Source organism: Scaptodrosophila lebanonensis, unplaced genomic scaffold, assembly GCF_003285725.1.
Source record: "Scaptodrosophila lebanonensis strain 11010-0011.00,11010-0021.00 unplaced genomic scaffold, SlebRS2 tig00000024-arrow-pilon, whole genome shotgun sequence".
NCBI lineage: Eukaryota > Metazoa > Arthropoda > Insecta > Diptera > Drosophilidae > Scaptodrosophila > Scaptodrosophila lebanonensis.
Window position 1 is genome coordinate 8319014 of NW_022060538.1, and position 22125 is coordinate 8341138.

Sequence of the window (22125 nt, forward strand, 5' to 3'; positions counted from 1 at the left end):
GCTTTGTAGATTTTAAGACATGTTTGGAATAGTTTACAATCTCAAAATAGTACGATGCTTCAAATAGGTCCATTTCATTTGCTCATAAAATAGCTATTCATAGGGGCCACAGGGGGATAGCTGGAAACAGAAGCCGCTAATATTTGTATAACACAGAAAAATATTCTGGAGAAGTCTTTTAAATTCAAATTGAAGGAAAAAAAATAAAAATAATAATAATAGTTGATCACATACTAGCCCTCTGCACTCATATCAGAGCTAGGGGCTTATGGGAGACCTATGCACATACTATACACGTACATAGGTGAAGGCGTTGGGCATACATACGTTTGTTTGTTTTTGAGAGTTTGTTGCACAGGCAAGCAAAAGTTTTCATAGCACGTGCTTGCTCTCATTGAAAGCGGCTTTAAAATAACTCGAGGTGTGGGTGAAGTAGTTTTTCAATTAAAACTTCAACTTTGTTGTTGTTGCAATTTTTCAGCATATGCTACGAGTACTCGTATGTTGGTAAAAGCTCAACTCTAAAATAAAAACAATATGCAACATTTTCCCTTTCCAGTCCCTGTGTTTTTTTTTGTATATTGTTTAGAAAATGAAATGAAAAATCAACAACAAACAAGCAAAGTATGAAAAAAATTTGCATAATACCCACAAGATGATGAGTCGATCTCAGTATAAAAAAAATCTTGAAGCTGCGCATATATGTACATGTCGATGGAGCTGTTCTCCCTCGCCTCCTCCAAACTCACAACAACAACAATAAGAACAGCAGCTATGGCAAGAAGCATAAACAGCCAACATTAATTTGCATATGGATGAAAAAAGAGGAAAAAAATGAAACAGAATCCAGCAGAGTAGAAGTAGAGACGAGACGAGACGATTTCGAGGCAGACACAAAAGGCGCACCAAATGAAAGATTACGAGGCAGGCAAGGGGCGGCAGACGACAGAAGTAGAGGGGTGCAGGGGCGCAGGGGTGGAGGGCTGGGTGGCACATGAAAATATGTAAAACAAAAAATAAGCGAAGGCGTAGGATAAACGAGGAACATAAGCATAAGCATGCATCAAAGTAGTCGCAACCGTCGACATCGTCGTCGTCATAGTCGATGAGCGAGATTCGTTGACTGCTCTGTGGGATTGATTGTGTGAGTGTGTGTGTATGTGTGTGTGTGTGTGTGTCTAGCAATCGTCGCCATTATCGACAGCAAAACAAAGCGTAAAAGAATTTAACAGGCGCCCTGCTTTACTCTACCCCCTGCCCACCTAACTAACTGACTGACTTGCTCGCCTGCTGCTGTTTACAGCTGCGATAAAACTATATATATATATATATATATATATATATATATAAAAAAAAAAAAAACCCTAGCAGCGGGAGCCACCATTCTTCAATCGTCGCTTGTCGTCGCCGTCGTCTGCATAGCCATATCGCCTTCATCGTCATCATCAAAATTGTTGTTGCTGCTGTTGTCGCTGGCGTGTACTGCAAAATTGTCCTGGCAACGAGTTTCGAGTTTATATTTTAGCGCAAGCACAATAATTTTCGTCGTTGCCCGGGTCTTGGCAAAGATGTTAAGTGAGGCTTTTCGTTTGACTCCCCCCGCTCGCTCTCCTCCGATGTCTGCAGTCTCTGGCAGAATTCTGATAGTGAGTGACCCTTTCATTTCAAGTGCTGCATGCAACGAGCTCCAATCTTATTGTGCAGTCAATAGGAATCCGTTTATATGCATATGAGAGTATTTCCCTAAACTGGCCAGGAAAAGGTTGCAAATTAAATGATGAAGCATTCTTCTCTTCTTCATTTTCGATTAATTTTGAAAAGTTTGTTTTTTTCATTATTGTTCGTACATATATACCTATCAGTGCAGGGTATAGAAATATATAGGTATCGAAATATTGCACCACACAATGTCTTATTTTTTTTTTTTTAAGAAAAAATCATTCACCTTTAGTAACAATTAATTAATGTCCTTTTTTTTAAGGATTATCTATGCATTTTTACCATGATTTAAACATTTTAAATTTTATTCATTCTATCAAAATTGAATGCTTACTTTTGAGCTTTACTTAACAACTTAACTCAAAAACAAGAAAGGAATGCTAAAGTCGAGCAGGCTCAACTCTTAAATACCCTGTACCACCCCACAAAAAAGTAATTAAATTAATTAATTAATTTAATTAAATTAATTAACTAAATTAATTTAATTAATTAACTAAATATTAACTAATTAAATATAAAATATTCCATGCATGCATACATACATTTACAATTACATCAGAATCGTGTCTATGCGTGTTTGTGTACTTGTACATATGTATGTATGTGTGCATTGAGCCTGGTTATATGGCTATAACTTTTTTTCCGATCATTCTATCATAATGAGACTTGGTATACGGTTATATAATTACTAACCTAATGTGACAACCAAATTTTAGTTAAAAATTCCTAGAATTACGGGAGTTATAGAAAATCGTTAATAGGGGTGGAGTGGGGGGGTGGATCAAAAAAAATGAACAAACTCGTCCTTTCTCGGTCTCAGGAGAATCTGTATACCAAGTTTGGTTATTCTAGCTCTTATACTTTCGGAGATCCTTGCGTTCATACAGACAGACAGACGGACAGACGGACAGACGGTCAGACGGACAGACGGACATGGCTATATCGACTCGGCTTGTCATGCTGATCAAGAATATATATACTTTGTGGGGTCTACCAAGCCTCCTTCTGTGTGTTCCATGTGCACTCGCACTAAACTAATATACCCTTGTACCCTTTGGGTACAGGGTATAATAAAACTCAAGCTATAATTTTGCCTACAAATATGTTTTAAGAACTTTTTTTAGATCAAAACTGCACTATAGGGGTTTGTCTTTGCTTATTGTTTAGATATACATATGTAAGTTTAAATTTTGTCCCGGTTCCTTATGAAAAAGCCACGAACAGTTAGGTTTATTTTTGAAGTTTTGCAATTCAATTAAAACATTGGGCGCGTTCGCTACGACCTGCTGAACGCGTCCATTGTTGCATGAATCGGTTTTATGCCAACCATTATATAGAAATTCGATTTTGATAATACTGTTGTTTATTACGAGCTGCTATGGAGAACTTTTTAAATATGTAAAAGATTTATAAATTTTAGTATTTTGTTTCATTTCCTTTGTTGGCAATAATAACCTTTGCGCATCGCCTCGACTTTGAATCTAGGAAGCCCTTCCAAGCTTCATTCGAAACCTGCCCTTGATTTATTAATCTAGCTCTAGTATATCCTTTATACCCGTGATAGAAAAAGTGACGGTCTAAATGGGAGTTTTATGAGGAGAAGCCATGTATCGGTCAACTTTTGTCCTCCCAAGGGTACACCAAACGAATGTTTTAGAAAAAGTTGTCCAGATAAAAGAGGTGTCCAGTAAGAGAGTTGTCACTGTAGTTCCGATTTACTATATATTTACTAACAATTAAGGAGCCCCCATCTAGAGCATTGTCCACAAATCTCAGTTTTAAATAAGAAGCTCACACTTTGTCCATCAGAGACAGAGATTCGTGATTTGTATGGAAAAGTTTTGATAGCCCATTCCATGCAGATTAACTTGAATAGAGAGCTCCTTAATCAGTGTCTCTTTGCGTGTGTGTGTGAATTTGATTCCCAAACCTAAAAATGTATGATTTCTAGCGAAAAGCGAAACAACAGCATCCCAGACAAAGCGTGAAACATGAGGCAGACGGCACCGAAACCAAATAAAGATAGAGATAGAAACTTGTTGGTGCTACAAAGTTTAAATGATGACAACAACAACAACAACAACAACAATAATAATAATAAGAACAACAGCTATACATGGAACGGTGTGTGTAGTTAGTCAACATACATACAAACATACATATATAGTATAGCGAAAAGTGTAATTTCATGCAAAGGAAAAACCACAAACAGAACTGGCGCACATAAAAAAGGAATCGAGTGAAAAATATATACACTTGATATATGCACGTAGTACACATACAGACATACTTACATATACTATGTATATATGTATGTATGTGCATATGTGTGTATGTATGTACTTCAAAGTTTGGTTAGTCGAGAGACGCAGATGGGCGCACTTTTGACTCACTGGATAGACGAATGGCTTGGATGGCTGGCTGGCTGGCTGGTTGGTTGGTTGGATAGATGGATGTTCTGGCTACGATGGCTGGACCGACATTTACAGTGGATTGAGGGGGAGGGGATGGGGTGGTAGGAGGAGGTGGATGTTGGTGTGTAAGTCAGTCTGGCACGTTATTTTGAATTTTGTGCAATTGGAATCAAACTAGCGAGCCAGAAGTGAGCAAAGGCAAGCAACGCGTCGCGAATCCTATTTGCAAGGCACAAGCCTAAGCGACTGACTGACTGACAGGACCGACTTACAGACTGACTGACTGACTGGCTGACTGAACCGTCAGAGTTGGTTTGTGTGTATCTAAAGGTTTACTTGCTTTCTTGCTAGTTTCATGCTGCTGCTGTTGTTGTTGTTGTTGCTCTTTGTTGCCTGTCAAAGTCGCTAAAAAATTTTCGTCGGTTTGAACGAACACGCAAAATGTGAACCGTAAAAGGTAAATGGAAAGATGGAAAGTGTGTAGTGTAGTAGTTTTTCTTTTTCGCCATCAGTCATGGCTGCTGCTGCTGCTGCCACTGCTATCCCAATCCCAGTCCCAGACCCAGACCTACTTCGCCCGCTGGTCGAAGTTTTTTTTCAGTTTGTGTTTTGCCGCCGCCTTGGAGGCATTTGGCTTGTTAGGCAGCAAAATTGAATTAAGCTAAATGTGAGTGTGGATAGTAAGAGCAAAAAGTATCCTTTCTTCCTTCTTTCTTTTTCCTTTTTTGGGGAAGTCGCATTGAATTCTGTGAATGTGAATGTGCGTGTGTGTGTTGTGTTTGTTAAGCAGAAAAGTGAATTTGTATATATTTGGGAAATTCTCATTTTTATAACTCGTCATATAATTGAATTATGAATTTACGCTCCACTGCCATCCAAAAGGAAGTCAACAAACTGAATAAATTAATCGAAAAGTAAAGGTTTCATTGTGTGCTGAGTGTGGGTAATGAAATAAACTTTTCAAGTACTTAGTAGTTGGGGATTATGATGAAATCATTTTTAAAGCAACAATTTGGCAATTAAAATTTGATAGCAATAAGCCTATTATAAAATGTTATTAAATGTTCGACAAATTGAAACTTTTCTCTTCTTCTACTTTCTGCTTAGACATGGCTGTGAAAATTCTTTAACTTAACAATAACATTCGTACTTTCAGCAACTTTGGAAGATTAATATCGCCTTTTATTGTACGATAGCAGCGCAGCCTTTATCTAAGACTGCACTCTTAAATTTATAGTTGAAGAGCTTAGTTTCAAAGTCCATAGGTGGTAGCTGGCTATAAGGTTTACTCGTATGCCATACAGTCGGGGCAAAATGGTCAAAAGAAAGTGCTCAGAAAAAGTGAATTGTTTTTATGATTCGAAGGAATTACATTCTTTCTGTCCAAACGGTTGACACTTTGTTTGTTTGTATTGGTGGGTTTGGAAGCCTTTTCGCGAAAGGTAATAAAGCACCCGTCTCATCGGTTAACGCTTTTAACGGATTTTTTGATAACAAATCGCATTTGAACCAACCCATTCCCCTGATTTGGCTGTGGGTTACTGTTATCCTTTCGGAAAATTTAATTTTCCCCATGAAAGGAAAGCGCAAGCAGACTTCAAGGTCATTCAAAAGCCATGTACCAACATTAGGAAGGACATGACGACCGACGGCCTAAAACACTCCTGTGAATTGATTCTTGATGGAGTAAAAAATTGTATTAAGTCGGAAAATGATTATATAGTCTTACCCTATATAACGTTATTTTAAAAAAAAATTTTGCTCACTTTGAGAATCACCTCGTTTTAAAGTTATTTTAAAGTATTTTGCTAGTTTTTGACTAATATTTTTTTAAACCGATTCCTAAGCACTTTAATATAGTTCTGAGAATAGCAGATTTTCCATTGCTGCCGTGTCTGATCTATCTAATTCAGCAAATCTTGAGTTATTTTGGATATTTACCAGGTATTTCTGATTACTTAGTTGCTTGGTTCATAATAAATTACCTACAGTTTTTTAGAGAATACTACTATAACAACGGCTTTACAAGTGAGAAAGAGTTCGACAAATAAAGATTTGAGTCTGTCGAGAAAACATGCCTTTTTTCCTTTCAAAATTTAAAGTACGGCCATCAAATATATTAGAGTCTTTGCATAATCGTAACATACTAATTTAAAATGGCATTAGTTACTTTGCTCAACTATTTGGAACTACCATACATTTATCTAATTTCCAGCCGAGGAGTGGAATTTTGTATTGCTTTTTTTGGGTTAATTGTCTTCAACTTGTACATATTTCAATCTGTGCTTGGTTGGTTTATAAATACATTTCCAGAATTGTAAATTCGTAGTCTTTTTATAATTCCAAGCTGAAGAGCAGCCGTGTTAAGTCATTTGTAAATGATATTTATCAACGTCATAACAATTCATCCATGTCCCAGTACATCCCAACCAAATACTGGCCCAGACTCGTGTTCATCTTTATTTTTTCCTCAACTCGTATTTATATATACATATATAAATATTCTTTGGATATTCTTCTGCTCGTTTCTGTTGCCTGTCGCTTACGCCTGTGAATTTCATTTCAAAGAGCATGCACAAAAAATTGTTTATTTATATGCGAGCACACACACACAGGCACACGCACATTATATATGTATATATATACACAGGATACTCTTGATACATCGCTCTGCCGCTAATGGGGCCGAGATGGAGCAAAGTCGCCTTCATCATCATCCTGCTCGTCCTCGTATGGCAACTGTTATGCTTTTGCAATGGCTCCCTGCTCCTCATACATGTACGTGTGTTGTGTATGTGTGTGAGTCTTTGTTGTTTCATTTATTTGGTTGACTGGCATAACCTCAGTCGCAACGCAACGATGCGCGCAACTCCTCGATATGGCAGTTGCTTTTGTTGTCGTTGCTGTTGTTGTTGTTGCTGTGCTGCTGCTAAGTAGGAGCAGCCGTTAGGTTGCTGCTGTTCTCTATTGTCACATTCAGTAACAATAGCAAAACGAGTAGCGAGAAACGACGATGACGAGGACGAGAACGACGCGACCGTGCGAGAATTCGACCCCAAAAGGACCGTAGACTTTTAATACCAGCAACAACAACAAGAATAACAACAATAACAATCGCAGTCACATCCAGCAGCCTGCTGTGTTCCAAGCCTCTTGCATCAGTGTGCGACATCGTCCTGTGTATATAAACTGTTGATGGTGTTATGGCGATATGTCGCCATAGCCTCGATGCCTTGCGTTTATAAGTACTAGAAGTTGCAAGCAAAAAAAACACCGAGGAAAGAAAATCGGACGCAACAGCAAATGGAATACACTGTACCTCAGCATTCTTTATTAAATGTAAGACTTCTGATGTAGCAAAATCTAGTTACAATTAAGATGTTGTTAATCGATAAAAGTACTGTTATAAAAAAAGAAGCACAACTCTTGTAAAATATTCAGAAATAAATAAACCCTTTTAAAAATATATTAAATCTTAATTGAAAATATTATTATTTTATTATACATAATTGAAGGGCCAACAAAGAGAACAATTAGATGAAATGAAATAAAAATGCTACTAAATTTCCTAATATACACTTGTTATAATAAATCTAAACGTGATTGAACAACACTTTTCATAAATCATTAAGAAGAATTCATTTATTGAAGAACCAAAAGCTTTTTACTACACCCTGTACCCTTGTGTGCCAAAGGATAAAATAGTAAACTAGCTTTTACTGATATTCCACAGGATTTTAAAACGTATTATCAAAAGTGGTAGCGGCGAAATTTCTTTCTAGATGAAACACATGAGGTAAGCCTGCTTTATTTGATCATATGCTTAAGCCTAAAGAGCGAGCAGGCTTGTATCATTATTCGAGAGAGACTTGATGATCTGCTCTCGCTAATTTACCGTTAGCTTAGTAAAAGAGCGGGTCATGAGAGATGCAATTAGCACGCTATAATAAAAGAGTGGTCCTTCGAGTCAGGAAGAAAAGTGCATCGCAAATCACACAAGATATAATATTTTACCAATAAACCGCTGCGTAATATTAAAAAAAATTACAGCTTCATTTAACCGAGAGCTTCACATTATGAACGTGCTTGCTTCTAAATTTGGCTGCATCTTATTATGTAACATTTGGAAGGAAAAACTACACGATCTTCATTACCGCGAAATCGAAATCATAGCCTCTATTGTTGCCCTGCTCGTTTTATAACAATTTCATTCAGGAATTCTCTTTGAGAGCTGACAAGAGTCCTATGTGAACTGTAACATTATGTCAGTGTAACCTCGTATACTCTATGGGGTTCTGGGATGAGTGTAAAAAAAATGTTTGTGAAAAAACAATGGACGAACAACAGTCAGGGTATGGGTAGGAAAAATGTGTGTGCAAAAAAAAATAAGACAAACGCAGGAGCTTACATGCTCCTTGTGATTCGTCTCGCCTCGTCCCGCATTTCGGCTCTTCAAAAAGGTTTGTGCGGATAAAAATGAAATAAAAAATCGATAAGTGTAGGCATTTTTGTATGGTGGGGCCGCACTGACGCAGACAACAAGAGGAGCGGAGCGGCGAGGATCCAAGGAAAGCGGAGCGGCAGGCTAAAAAGGAATAAAAGCGACTGTGGAGGGAGGGAGGAAGGTAGGCAGCAGGGCGAATAAAGCTTGAGTAAGGCACGTTTAGTTGCCTGTCTGCTGCTATCCTATTGAATTTGTTGTTGTAGTTGTTACTGTTATTGCTGCTGCTTTTCTTATTGTTGTTGTTGTTGCTGTTGCTGTGTGTGAGAACGAGCGCTCGTGTGTCTATGTTTGGCAATTTCTTGGAAACGTGTGCGCCCCACGCTGGCTGCCTGACTGACCAGTTATTTTCGCTTTAATATCCCAATGCCTTGTTCGATTTTGTATCTCATGGATACAATTTATTGCGTGTCTATATAGTTGTATGGCGATTTGCTTGCTTGTTCGTCCTCCATTTGTTTGTTTTTGCTTTCTCTGTTATAATTAAATGTCATTTATTGCTAATTAGTCGCATTTTCATTGATACGAGTGTATGTCTGTAGCTGAGCACGCTAATGAGCGTTTGAGGCGCGCGCGAGCCTCACAGACAAAAGGCGTATTAAGCATACGCCACGTAATCCGCTTTACAAGTGCATTTAAATGCTGGCCAATTTCGTGACAGACAAAAAACTGGCTGGCTGGCTGACAGACTGACTGATGTGCGTGAAATCCACTTTTTGATTTTTTTTATTTGTGTAATGTGTGCGTTTGTCGCAGCCACAAAACAGAAATTGCAGCAGCAGTTACAGACGAAATATGAAAAAGAAAAAGGGCGGGTGGGCGCAATTAAAAAAAAAAAGAAAAAGAGGCAGACACCACCACTTGAAACGTTGCACGTAGCTTTGCCCAAGCTGATGGCAACACGCAGCTGCAACAGCCGTAGCGCTGTGGCTGTGGAAGCTACAAAACAGCTACAAAAAGCCACTCGAGCCAAATAACTCATGTCTCAAGTGTTGTTGAAATGAGTTTTGAGTCTGTATGGGCCCCGTTCCTCTAAGTCTTTCGCACTTTTTGCAGGTGAGTTGAGTACAAAGGGGCATGCAACACAAATTGCAACAAAAACTCCGTCGAGGCGTCATTATCATTAACAACATGGTAAGCATTTCGGTTTGCCGATTAACCAAATTAAAAAAGACATATAAAGATTGTACATATAGACTCAACATTTCTCAACTAAAGGCAGCGGGGTGGAGGGGCAGGGGGTATTACCCCCAGGCAGCCAGACAGGTAGCACTCTAAGTGATTTGATTTGCAAAAGTGCGCTGCAGCCTTCGCTTAACCTTTTGATGTTTTTATTTGCTTTTATGAACTGTTTTTTTTTTTTTTTTTGCTGTAAATTTGTTTCACTAATGAAGGCAAAAGGGCATGGTGTGGTACAACGACAAATTATCTGTACACAATTACAGTCTTAATTTAATTACAATTACACGTATTTAAACAATTTTTTCAATCTCAAATTCAGACTGTGCAATTGAATTAACTCATTGGAAACTATTACTGATTTCATTTAAAATCAAAAAACACAGTCAATCCTTAAAACTATGAGGGGACGGCAATTTCTTGTAGCATTTACCGTAACATTAGCCTTATATTTGAACCTTTCTGAGAGAGCGCCATGTTCGCTCAGTAAGCGCGTATAAGCTAATCTGCATGAGAATGTTGCCTGCTCTCATCCGCTGTTAATCTGATAACATAATTATGTTAACATCAAGGGACTGTCTCCAGACCTCAGATCTTTTGTCTAAATTTGATTAAAAAGTGGTTCAAAATCGGTTAATCCTAATGAACAGGCGAACTAATTTAACTCTTCTTCGGTTTTCTTCTGCGAATATGTAGAAGGGCGTAGTTTTATATTCATTCGAGATCGATATAGAGAAATCATATAAATTGGAAGCAATCAAAACGGACCGACTTTGCTTACCAACTACTATACTACAGTAGTTCGTATTTTGTGCAAATTAGGTAGTTATTGGCCTTTTATTAAATCGTTTTCTGCTCATCTTACAACCTTGTATTGACAACAATGAACAGTGTTGTAAAATTTCTAAAATCTAAAAAGCAATGCACAAAACATATCCCTTTGCTTACGTATTAGTGAACGGCACACTTCAACCATGATGCATTTTCACAAAAAATCCTCAATTGAGATTAGTAAAGAATTTTCTTTTTTCGAAAATTTGAATATTTTAACTATATGTGTAATGTGTTGAAAGTTGAGCTAAATTGGAGCAGATTATCTCAGCATACAGAGCAAAATTGTAAAAAAAAGGAGTTATTTATGTATTTCCCCCACTGAGCGTTAGTTAGCCAACTACTAACAGGGACAGCTCGTTTTTCTTGTTGCTTTTGTTTTTGTGTACTGCTCCCAACACTGACAAAGTCAAAACATATTGAAATAGCACTGTCAGGTCGTTTTTAACGTAATTGTTTTGGGAATGGGTGGTCAAAACAAAGTGCGTAAAAAAAACATTTTGAATGGACATCGAACTAAAATTGTATTCGACTGCATGGTCAGAAACAAAAAGAGCGCAAATGAGGCAAGTAAGGCAGAGAAAAGAGTTGTCTCAGACAGGCGTAGTAATCAAATTAATTTAATTTACGTATTTACGACACCCACCTAGCTGTTGTTAGTTCTACCTCTTTTGTTACCCCTAAGTGTAGGCGCATTAAATATGCATGGAAATGCATGGAAAATATGTCAACTGTCAGGTGGCAAGGAAATCCGATAATTGCTGACAGACAACGGCAGCAACCTCGTTTATAATTGATCAAAATAAAAATAAAATTGACAAGCAGGCAAGTGGCCCAGTAGAAGATATATTGGGGGGTGGGACCAGCCCCCACACTGAGTCATAACAGCGCGGGCTTGTCTGTCTAACCGGCTGTCTGTCTTTGCTGAATAAACAAAGAACTACTGAATAAGTAGAAAAACGAAGGCAATTTTTATTTTAATAATGCATCGAAAAGCCAGCCCAAAGAAAAACGTCACACATTGTGCAAATGAAACATTTGACAAATCGTTTCAAGTAAGTTATTATCTTAATTCTATGAAGATTGTTTAGGTTTGGCCATTAATAGGGAAATGTTTCAAAATTGAGAAATGGTTTCAATTAGAATCGCATAGAAGAGCTTGCATCATAAATAAATACAGAAATTAGCTACACTATCTTAATTTGCTTGCCATAAGACTCGCGGAGAAGCTAAAAAAAGCAGTATTGTGGAAATAAAGAAAGTAACAAGCCATGTTTTTGGCGGAATTAAACAAATTGTTGATTCAGATTTTTATATTCCAATTGCAAATCTGGATAACTGGGGTTTGGTTTATTAATGTTTTTTATTTTAAATTTTTTTTTTTTTTGACTGTTTTTTGTTTTTATTTTTAAATTCGAACTTCAAATGGAAGAAAACTGGTTTTGCAGCCGATTAACTCCACTCGGCTTTTGAACAACAAGAATGCATTTCTTTTGAGCCTGCAATGAATATTACTGTATTGGTTTTTTAGCTAGGCCCATAACAGAAGCGATAATTGCATTTAAAAATGGTCGACAAACGTTTAAGTTTGTAAATTCAGTGACCATTAAGTACAATGTATCTCCAAATGAAACGAAAATAGGAGCATGCTTAAATAAGCCTAATAGTAAGCAATTAACAAATTTATGCAAACAAACCCAACATAATTACTTCATTAAATATTTCATACGAATGTACATACATATGTATGTACATACTAAGTATGTATATAAAGTAAATATCTAATTGAATTCGGGGCTGATAGGAATTAGCATAAATTGGCACATCGAAGGCATAAAGTTTAAATATGCGCCACATGCGCCTCAGCCGAAACTAAATTACTTTGGAAATACTTACATATATGTATGTATGTATTTACGATACACTATAGTATGTGTGTATAGACAAAATAGACAAACATGTAGACCTCCTAGCACCCAGTCAAGCCAACCAAAGATACACAACCACAACAGCCAAACCAAAGACGGACCCACAAATAAGGGAGCAAGGAGGCGAAAGACCAGACCAGGCGACAACAACAGCAACAACAACAATAATAATAACAATGAACAGCTAACAAATGCTCGTATAACATGGCCAACAGAACATTATTAGGCTCAAATGAAACCAAGTGACTATAGGTTTGGTTGCTATTATTGGTGTAGTAGTTGTTGTTGTTGGTGTGCTGTTGCTAAAAGTGTGGAAAAATCGAAACTAAACTAAACAACGACACGCACTTAAAAGCAAAGACGAAGGTGGCGACGATGCAAAAGAAGAAGAGAAAGAAGTGAAGGCAGACGACAACGACGACAACGAAGCTAAAGCACATGTATCTAATGGATACAAGTAACAGCAACAACAGCAATCAGGCGGTACAGAGCAAAGATATTTTGTGTGTGGCTGGCACACGTTGCAAGTAGAGAAGCAAGAAGGTGCGCTTGCTTATAGGGCGCGTACTTGAGCATGACAATGTAGTATGTGTGTGTGTGTGTATGTGTGTGCTAGTAGGTAGATAAAATATGCCCACCAACCAACAACAATCATGGACAAGCAGCACAGGCAACACAAACGAGAAAAAAAATGTATCTACATCTTATTTGTTTTGCTTTTTGGAAGTGCGGGGTCACACAGGCGCGCATTTCTTTACAATTTACTCGTGTGTCTGTGTCTGTTTTTGTGGCGCTATATTGATGTATCTGTGTGTAGAGGCAAAGACGTGCGCTTTACACTTATGCGCCACCACTTCATGCCACACTACTTTTACCAAAAACAAGTAAAAACAACAATATAGCGCCAACATCATTTCCATGCGTGCTCTTCTCTCACACGCATCACATTTGCCACCCACAACAGCCTCCCATCACCTACAGACACACACGCACACACATATACATACACACCCAACTCACCCACTCTTATACTCTCTCACACTCCCACAACTCTGAGATACTCACTAAATATTTGCGGATAAATGGTGAAAATTTTGACTGCTTTTTATGCACTGCACAACACGAATAAACGAATGAACTTTTTGTTCAGCTTTGATAGCTTTTTCTTTTGTTTTATAATATTTATTTTGTATAAATTATATGGTTTGTTTAGATTTCTAATACTGTGGAGACACCAAAACACACACAAACACTTTGGCACACCATAGGTGGCTGCTTGGTTAATTGCACCAGAGCCTGAGGCATTAATTAATTTGTTGTTTTATCAAATTTACTGCCACATCAACAGCGACACTGACACTGCCACTTGACACAAAATAAGCAGCAGCAGGAATACAAGCTTTAACACCGACGGCTTTTGACAACACGATAGCGCTGATGTTGGCGATTAGGATGCTGATAATTATGATGTTGATAAAGGAGCACGCGGATGTGCGATTCGTAGCAATCATTGCGGCTCCGGCACGTACGTAAGACTATTCGCGGCAAGTGGCACAACACATTTTTATATCCCTTTATAGCATTGTGGACATCGACATCGTCGTGGTCCTTTTCGTTGTCGTCGTTAACATCCCATCGTGCTTCTCGCCGTAGTCGTCGTCGTCGTCGTTTAAAGTTCGCTCGCGCGCGCTTCTCGCTGCTAACGACACAAACGCAACGCTAAGAATGAGAACAACAAACCAAGGAGGTTGCCATCACCGTCGCCGCCATCGAAAAACAACGGAGATGGTGGGAAAAAAATTATACACAGCTCAGCGCACAAGAGCGCGGGAGAGTAAGCGGACGACGACGGAGACGGCGCAACGATTCGGTATGGAACAACCAAAAAGAAGAAGAAAAAATCGAAAATAAAAACTGAGGAAAAGTCGCAGAGACATGAGAGACGTGTGCGGTGCACCAAACACGTAAAATCACTTAGTCCCAGAAGAGCGCGCGCAAGAGCGAAAAACAAGCGCAACACCAACAACAATGTGGACAAACAACGTGCTGCGGCATTCGCTGGCGTTGCCAGATTAAATTGACAGCAACACGCACTCGCACACACACAAACACAACGTTAACAGATCCAAGGAGCAAGGCAATTGCGCTCCGCTCCTAACTATTGTTCTCGATAACAGGTGGTAGTGGTAAAGTTGCAGCTCTCCCACTGCTAGCAGTTGCCATTTTTTGATAAGGGTTAAAATGGAAAGTGGCACCGCTTTGGGACACATGTTGGTATATTTACATATGTATTTTAGCTTACGTGACAAGTTCCATAAAGTGGGCATCACTTGTTATAATCATTCGACAAAATCTTGTTTCAATTGTTGGAAATGGTTTACCTGTAAGTAGAGAAAAAAGCTTGCATTACTTTAAATATGCTATTAATATTTTAATTCAATTATTTAACTAAATTAATTAATAGGTTTTGCATTCTGTACCCTTTTATAAAAAAAGTTGTTTAATTATTAGCCATTTATCATTGGTTGATATCATATGTATTTTTGTTTATAAGTAATTTGATAACTTAGTGAATTCTCTAAGGCATAATTTGTTCACAAATATATCTGACAATTAAAAAAATTCAATTCGCTTCTTGGCTATTCGAAAGCGTTACACTTTGCCCTCGAAATCGCTTATGCGTGGGATCAAGCCTATTTACAACTTGTCTTATTTGTATATATGTAAGTCATTATCATAAACTAAAAGACTACGCCTAATAATGCAAAGGGGAAAACAGTTCAGAGTTCATAAATCATTAACACAAGTGACTGCCAACCTTGGCGGCTCAAGCAAAAGCAAAAATCTGGCAACATTCCGAACAGGCGACGTGCTGCTACTCACACCAATAAACACTCCGCCAAATACATATGTCAAAAGTTAAAAGTAATCGCATAAAAGGCGGCCAACAACAAAAACAACGAGCCCAACCATAGGCACACACACATATAGCCACATTCCTAGATTGGATACCTGCAACGCATACTTAACGAAACAATGGGCATGATAACTGGCCCCTATACTAACCTATGAAAAAAGAAGAGGAAATACTTTTTGGCCCCAGGAGCGCCGACAAAGATAGTAACGTTTTCGACTTTGCCAGCCTAGAAGCTTAATTTCCATGATTTTTCCCATTAACTCAAAACAAATAGATGACGTGCTTACTCTCGCGCTGGCTCAGTCTCTCTCTCTCTTCTCAGTCAGTTGCCTTATCTAATAATGCTTGGCGCACTTTTTACTATAATACACAAAAAAGTTGCCCAAAAACAAAAACCCAATGCATACACGTGAAATATTCAATTCGAACGAGGCAAAGGGCATGAAAACGCGCTCAAAATAAACTCAATGTGGCGCAGAGAGCGCGACTTGGCGCTCAAAAGAGCGAGAGCGCAGCAGCAACCACCACCATCATCTCAACGTTTCGAAGTCCAAGACTCGACTACAACAAAAACAACCCTAGAAATTTATTTAAGTCTGCAACAACATAAATTTGTGCGATGCATTGAATCAAAATATGGATATGGATTATTTTGAAAATGGGGCACGCTCTAGGGGGGAGTGACAGTTAAAAAAATTATAAAAAGCAAATGGCTGCGATGCTCTACATAAGGAATGAAACGAGAAGAAGTAATCAGGGCCAGCATCTACAGCCGCTCAACTCAACTCAAGTGGATTGAGATACAATAGCGTGAAAAATGTTCGATATTACTTAAGGCAACACACACAGGAAACGCACAGCGAGCGGTGACGAGCGGCACAGGAAGAGATGAAGATGGAAGGGCCCAGTAGGGCAAGGGGGGCGATGTTGCACCAAAAAGTAATTTGCTTTTGTTAGCTTTTTTGGGTGTGCGTGCGTCTGCTTCCTAAAGATTTTTTAAGTGATGGCAGTTCGGGAGCTAATCAAGAATTATGCACAGCAATGCTAATATCGATGTTTTCAAAGCGTCGAAATTACACTGTAATATGGTCTTTATAATTATCCAATTGATGATGATGAATGAAAGAAAACAATACTGTTCCTGTTGCAAATCGTTAAATATTATAGAGTTAATTTCTAAATTGAAAACATTGTTTGTATCCATTCGAAATACCTTAAACAAAACATAACAATAACGAACGACATGTAATACATTTTCTAGTGGAATGTAGAATGTGTGAGGAAGCATCTCAGAATGAAACTTATTGTAAAGTAACTTCTGAGCTACTTATTTCATATTCATCAGTCTTTTTTAAAAGATATATTTCTAATACAGTTAGTTGCCATGCATCCGACCCGATTGATTTGATTTCGATGTACAATATCATTGAGTTTTTCACACCACTAATGTTTGGAGTGGAAGCATAAAAATGATGGGTCAGCAATAAAAGTCAAGAGGAAAACTGTGTGTAAAATAAACAACACAAATACTTGTAGAAATACACAACAGATACACAAACAACAATTTTTAAAACCTGTTACAAAGGGCAAGACACGACACATCAGGCATTTACACAATTGTTGAATTTGGTATCGGCTGTCGATGTTGCCGTTGTTGTCATCACACGTCGTCTTGTGTTTGTTTGCCTTGCTATCAGAAATCAAACACATTTAGTGTGTTTAAGCGCAGTCTGTAGAGTAAATATTTCAACGCCATTCAATCAAAACACAATTAACACATTTGCATGAGTGTGTATTAGGGTGCGTATGTAATAGTCTCGTATCGCAAAAGATAAACTATACACATGCATATACATACATATATGTATATGTACATATGTACATATATCTCAAACAATGTCAATAATGCCAACGGCATGAAACGGCAAAATTATTCCCAGGCCGAAACCAACGCACAGAAATAAAGTGACAGCACACACCTTAGTAGTTGTGATTGTTTGATTACTTTTGTTGTTGTTGTTGTGGTTGCTTTTATTACCGTGGTTAGTCGCAGATACAGATACAACTTCTTGTCACAGATACACAAATACGCACACACACACACACTCAAAGTCCCGAAAAAAATCGAAGAAACATCGCGTGAGACTCGGATACATAAAACAAAAAGTAGCGACAAAAGCTTAATAGCATCGTCGATGTTGTTGTAGATGATGATGGCCAACAACAACAACAGCAGCAGCAGCGAAGCCAGAGAAAAGACAGCAAAGTTTGGATAATATGTTGCTCATTCGATACAGTTTTCTGCCTTGACATTTTTAGTCTTGAAGGAAGTTGACGTTGGCTTAAAAGTTCGAAAAGATGATATGTGTAACGACGCTTTTGTTGGGCTGGTGGTTGATTTTTCTTCGTTTACCTTTCTGGCATAGACAGCTCTAACAATTAAGCACAGCAGTTCCTTTACAGTTCAACTTTTGTTAGTTTCAGTTATCCCACCTAGAGGCATGAATATACTTTGCTAGGAAGCTACATGTTTCGACATTTGACTTGAAGCCACATGTCAATCAAGAAGACATCTCTAAAAGTTTTTCAGTAAATCATAGTGTGAGGCTTTGGCAAAATGGTAAATCGTAAGTTAAAGCAAACAAAGCCTTTAATTAATGAAGATGCCTTAATTAAGTAATTTTCAATCCATTTCATAAATCCTATTCCAGTATGAATTAATAGTTAACAGTCTAATTATCAAAATCTTGATTTGTATTCTGCACAAAAGCACCAGCACCCATAACAATTGTTTGTTCTGAAAGCTAAACAACAGTCATTTTGATTAGCCACGCATTCCATTCAACTATTCTATTAATTTGAAAAGAAAAAGCGGCAGACAATCACGTTTGCAACATGCATTATTGAAATGCATTTATCAAATATTTTTTACGCTCATATCTCATGGGCAGCTAACAAGTTCAAACATCTGGCAACCTTCCAGACAGCAGGTGGCAGCTGCTGTTGCTGCACACTCACACACACGCACACAAATTGTAAGATGCAGTGAAAGACGAGAAGGAGGAAGAGAAGAACACCAAGCCGAGATACTGCCCCTGATAATAATGATGAACTCACAATGAAAGCGGTGTTTGCGTGAATAAATGAAAAAAGAAAAATGCACTATCATAAATTGCGCAAATACGACAGCACAAGGTGTAAGCAGTCGCAATATTTTGGCGTGTGGAACAACAACAAAAATTGCACAGGTAACAAGAACGAACACGAGCAGCATGCCGGCAAAAACTAGTGAGCGAATGAACGAGCGACTGAATAAGCGAAGCTGCAAATGCCAATAACCACGACCGCAACAACAACAACAACAGCGCAAACAACTGCAAGTGCACTCTCGCTCTCAATGGCACGCACGTGCGCTCGCTGCGCTCATTTTGCGCGCTCATTGCGAATTGCAATGCAAAGCGGCTGAACAATAAAAATGGCGTATCATTTTTGTTATACTAGGTACGCATTTTAATAAAAAATAAATAAAAAGTCCGTTGCCAATCACCTAGTCACATTGTATTGTATTGTTTTTGGTTTTGTCTCACATTTTGTTGTCAATGGCCGCACAACTTTTAGTTTGTATTGCCGCCTGTAAGCGCACACAAACCGAATGGGAATCAAATTGTTCAGTGAGTTTTGTAGTTTTTGGGGTTATGTTATGGATTTTCATTTCTAGTTCCATTTATTTGGTCAAAGTATCAATCTTTATCTCTTAATATTTAGTTCGTTGCGCTGTGCTGCATTGCAAATTATTATTTTGTTTGCGTTGGCATTTTTCCATTCCTGCTGCCACTGATAAGCAATGGATGCGCCTGGTTGGACAGCAATGTACAGAGGATGGAGACGGCGCGGGAGGTACGGAGGTTATGCACCAGACACGATTTTGTGCAATGTGCTGTCAATTTCGCTGTGTGCGATATTTGATTTAACGAGCTTTTATATGCATTTTTGGTTGAAGTACAACTAATTGCCGCAAGCACACATACTCGTGCACACGAGTATTCGTATAAATAGTATGTGTTAACATATTTTGAAGCACCAATTCTTTTTTAATGGTTGAAATATCCATCCCCTGGATGTGTATTATTTGTGTGGCTTTGAAGTGATTGTGGCGGGATGTAAAATACGGATTAAATATTAGACATAATTACAAATCAGTCTATGCTGCTGTTATAAAATCTATTTACTAATTAATTGGAACGAGCGAATACGCCAACAGCAATAAATTATTGTGAAACTAAAAACTTAGCATTTTGTTTACACAGTATTGTAGCAATGCAATAAACAATAATCACGCATGCAATAAAATATAATCTCTTATACATTCGTACCCATCTGGAACACATTCTTCTTTAAAACAAAAATATTTTGTAAATATATAATGCTTTGCTATTTCGATTTTTATAAACCAGACTTTAGAAATATATGAATAACTCAAAAATTGTTGTTGTTACTATACTTATACTGTCTTATACTTATTATAGAAAACTTTTAAATGACTTTTACAGGTTTAAAATACTTGTTTTTAAAAATTTTTACATGATTGGCTATTCTACTCGATTAGCTCTTAGTGGAGTATAACCTTCATAGTTTTATTTTATACAGTTCTAGAAAATTAGTTATTAATAAATAAATAATCTTTTTAACACCTTTAGTTGAATTTAACAATTAACTGAAAACTGTCAGTATATACTTAGTATGTTGCCATTCATATAAACTGTGCCTACTTTCAAACATTTTACAAATAACTCACAGTTGAGGACCTTTTGCTTGCATCTACGTATATTTAACAGATTTAAATGTCATTTGTCAGCTAATTGGACTAGAATTGTTAATAACATGCTCAACATTTAGTAAGTGATAATAGTTAACAGCTTGGATTATTTACAATAGCATTGGCACTTAATACGTGTGGCATTGCTGGGCATCGATAGCTAATATTAATTACAAATAAGCACAATAGATTATTGTGGTTGCTTTTACAGGCCATTATGTCTACAATTCACACACACACACACTTATAAACATATTCCATGACCATTTAGGGCCACCCTGCATTTAGTTTTGCACGAATATGGACAATCAGAACTTTAACAGCATGCCGGCAATTAAGACAAACCGGCATCAAATCGGATACGAGAGCAAACGAACGAAACGGAGATTGTGGATTTGCTTTAATAAATTTGTGCAGAAATTGCTGTGAAATTGAGATTTCCTACTTGAGTGCAATTAAAATTAACTTCAAATGAAGTAACGAGGGCAGGCTGGCAGGCGTTAGGGCGATACTCTTGCTCTGGACTCACTGATTCCATCATTGATTCTAGAGACTTTAAGCAGCTGCTGAACAACGACCACCGACAAACGGCTTACAATAGAAGGGAAGGGCCACTTGAGAGCGCGCCAACCGCCAACCACCAAGCCGAGCCGAGTCAGGCAGACAGAGTCAACTATTCATTTAGTCAGTCATTCAGTCAGTCACTCAGTCAGCCAGTCAGTTAAGCAGTCAGCAGCATCGTGTTGAATGCGCCGCAATCAATTTGTCGACTAATTGACATACATCAGCCCAAGTTGAAGTGTGTGCTTAAAACGCAATGAGAAATTATATTTTTAGCAAGCGGGCAGATGAGCGTGCCGTACACAGCATTCAAATCAAAACGTGAGCACTTTATTAAAGTGGCACGCACACACATCCACACATTTATACATATACATACATACATGTGGTACATACGAGTGAGTATATACGGCAGGCAGATAACACTCATGCATAACGAAATCAGAGGCAGACAAATCAAAATCGAATAAGCGAATAATTTTTCATTTTCACAATTAAGTAAGCGAAACTTTTGCCAAGCCAACAATCAACTCACTCGACCCAATTGTTCATGTCTAATAAGACAAACAATAATAAGCACAAAAACAACTAGCCCAAGTCCGTATAGAATTTCCTTTTGATAGTTCCTATGAATTTATGCATGAAATATTTTCATGAAATTCTATCTTTCAATATACGCTTTACTATTCTTTTGAGGTGAAGTATCTCAAGTCGATGAAATAATGCAAGTAGGTTAACGAAGTCAGCTAGTTACATCCGTAACGTCGTTACTACATTCTTAAAAGAATACTAATTTGATTTAACAAATAAATCTGAAGTAATAAGTCCAGTCGGTCTCTGCATCGATATTATTAAAATATGTTCCAGTATCAAAGGATCTCATTAATTGAACAATTACTCTCCAAAAATATTCATATTCTGTTTTGACTTTATTGTCGCCAAGTATTTATTATTAAGGAATTAAATGTTATTGTGAAATGTGTGCACTGCACCACCCTAATTATTCCATCTGTAGCGTAAAGTAATACAAAAACTTATAACATAATCAATATATACGCATTGACAAGCAAATCAAATGCGCTACTCTAGACAATTTCTTTTATTTTAGTTTGGATAAATAGGCACTTAATTGGGTGGCTGTTATGGATTATGTCGCCAAGACATTTCGGAAGGCCAACTGGCTGCTATTTATAGATGTTGTCATGCGCATTCTGAACTAATTTTTCACTGAGCCGTATATCCTCTAGTACAAGTACAAC

General features: G+C 37.7%; 1 protein-coding gene across 2 annotated transcripts in view; it reads right to left on the bottom strand.

Annotated features, from left to right (window-relative positions):
- LOC115621784 (mucin-19) overlaps positions 1-22125 on the bottom strand; it is a 75312-nt gene that overhangs the window by 14953 nt on the left and 38234 nt on the right. The window contains exon 2 of one of the 2 annotated variants that reach the window (XM_030515543.1): positions 14875-14953. The exons of the other annotated variant lie outside the window; for it this stretch is intronic. Coding sequence (XP_030371403.1) covers positions 14875-14899 — 25 coding nt within the window. The 5' untranslated portion in view covers positions 14900-14953. The remainder of the gene's footprint in view (positions 1-14874; positions 14954-22125) is intronic. 2 annotated transcript variants of the gene reach the window in all.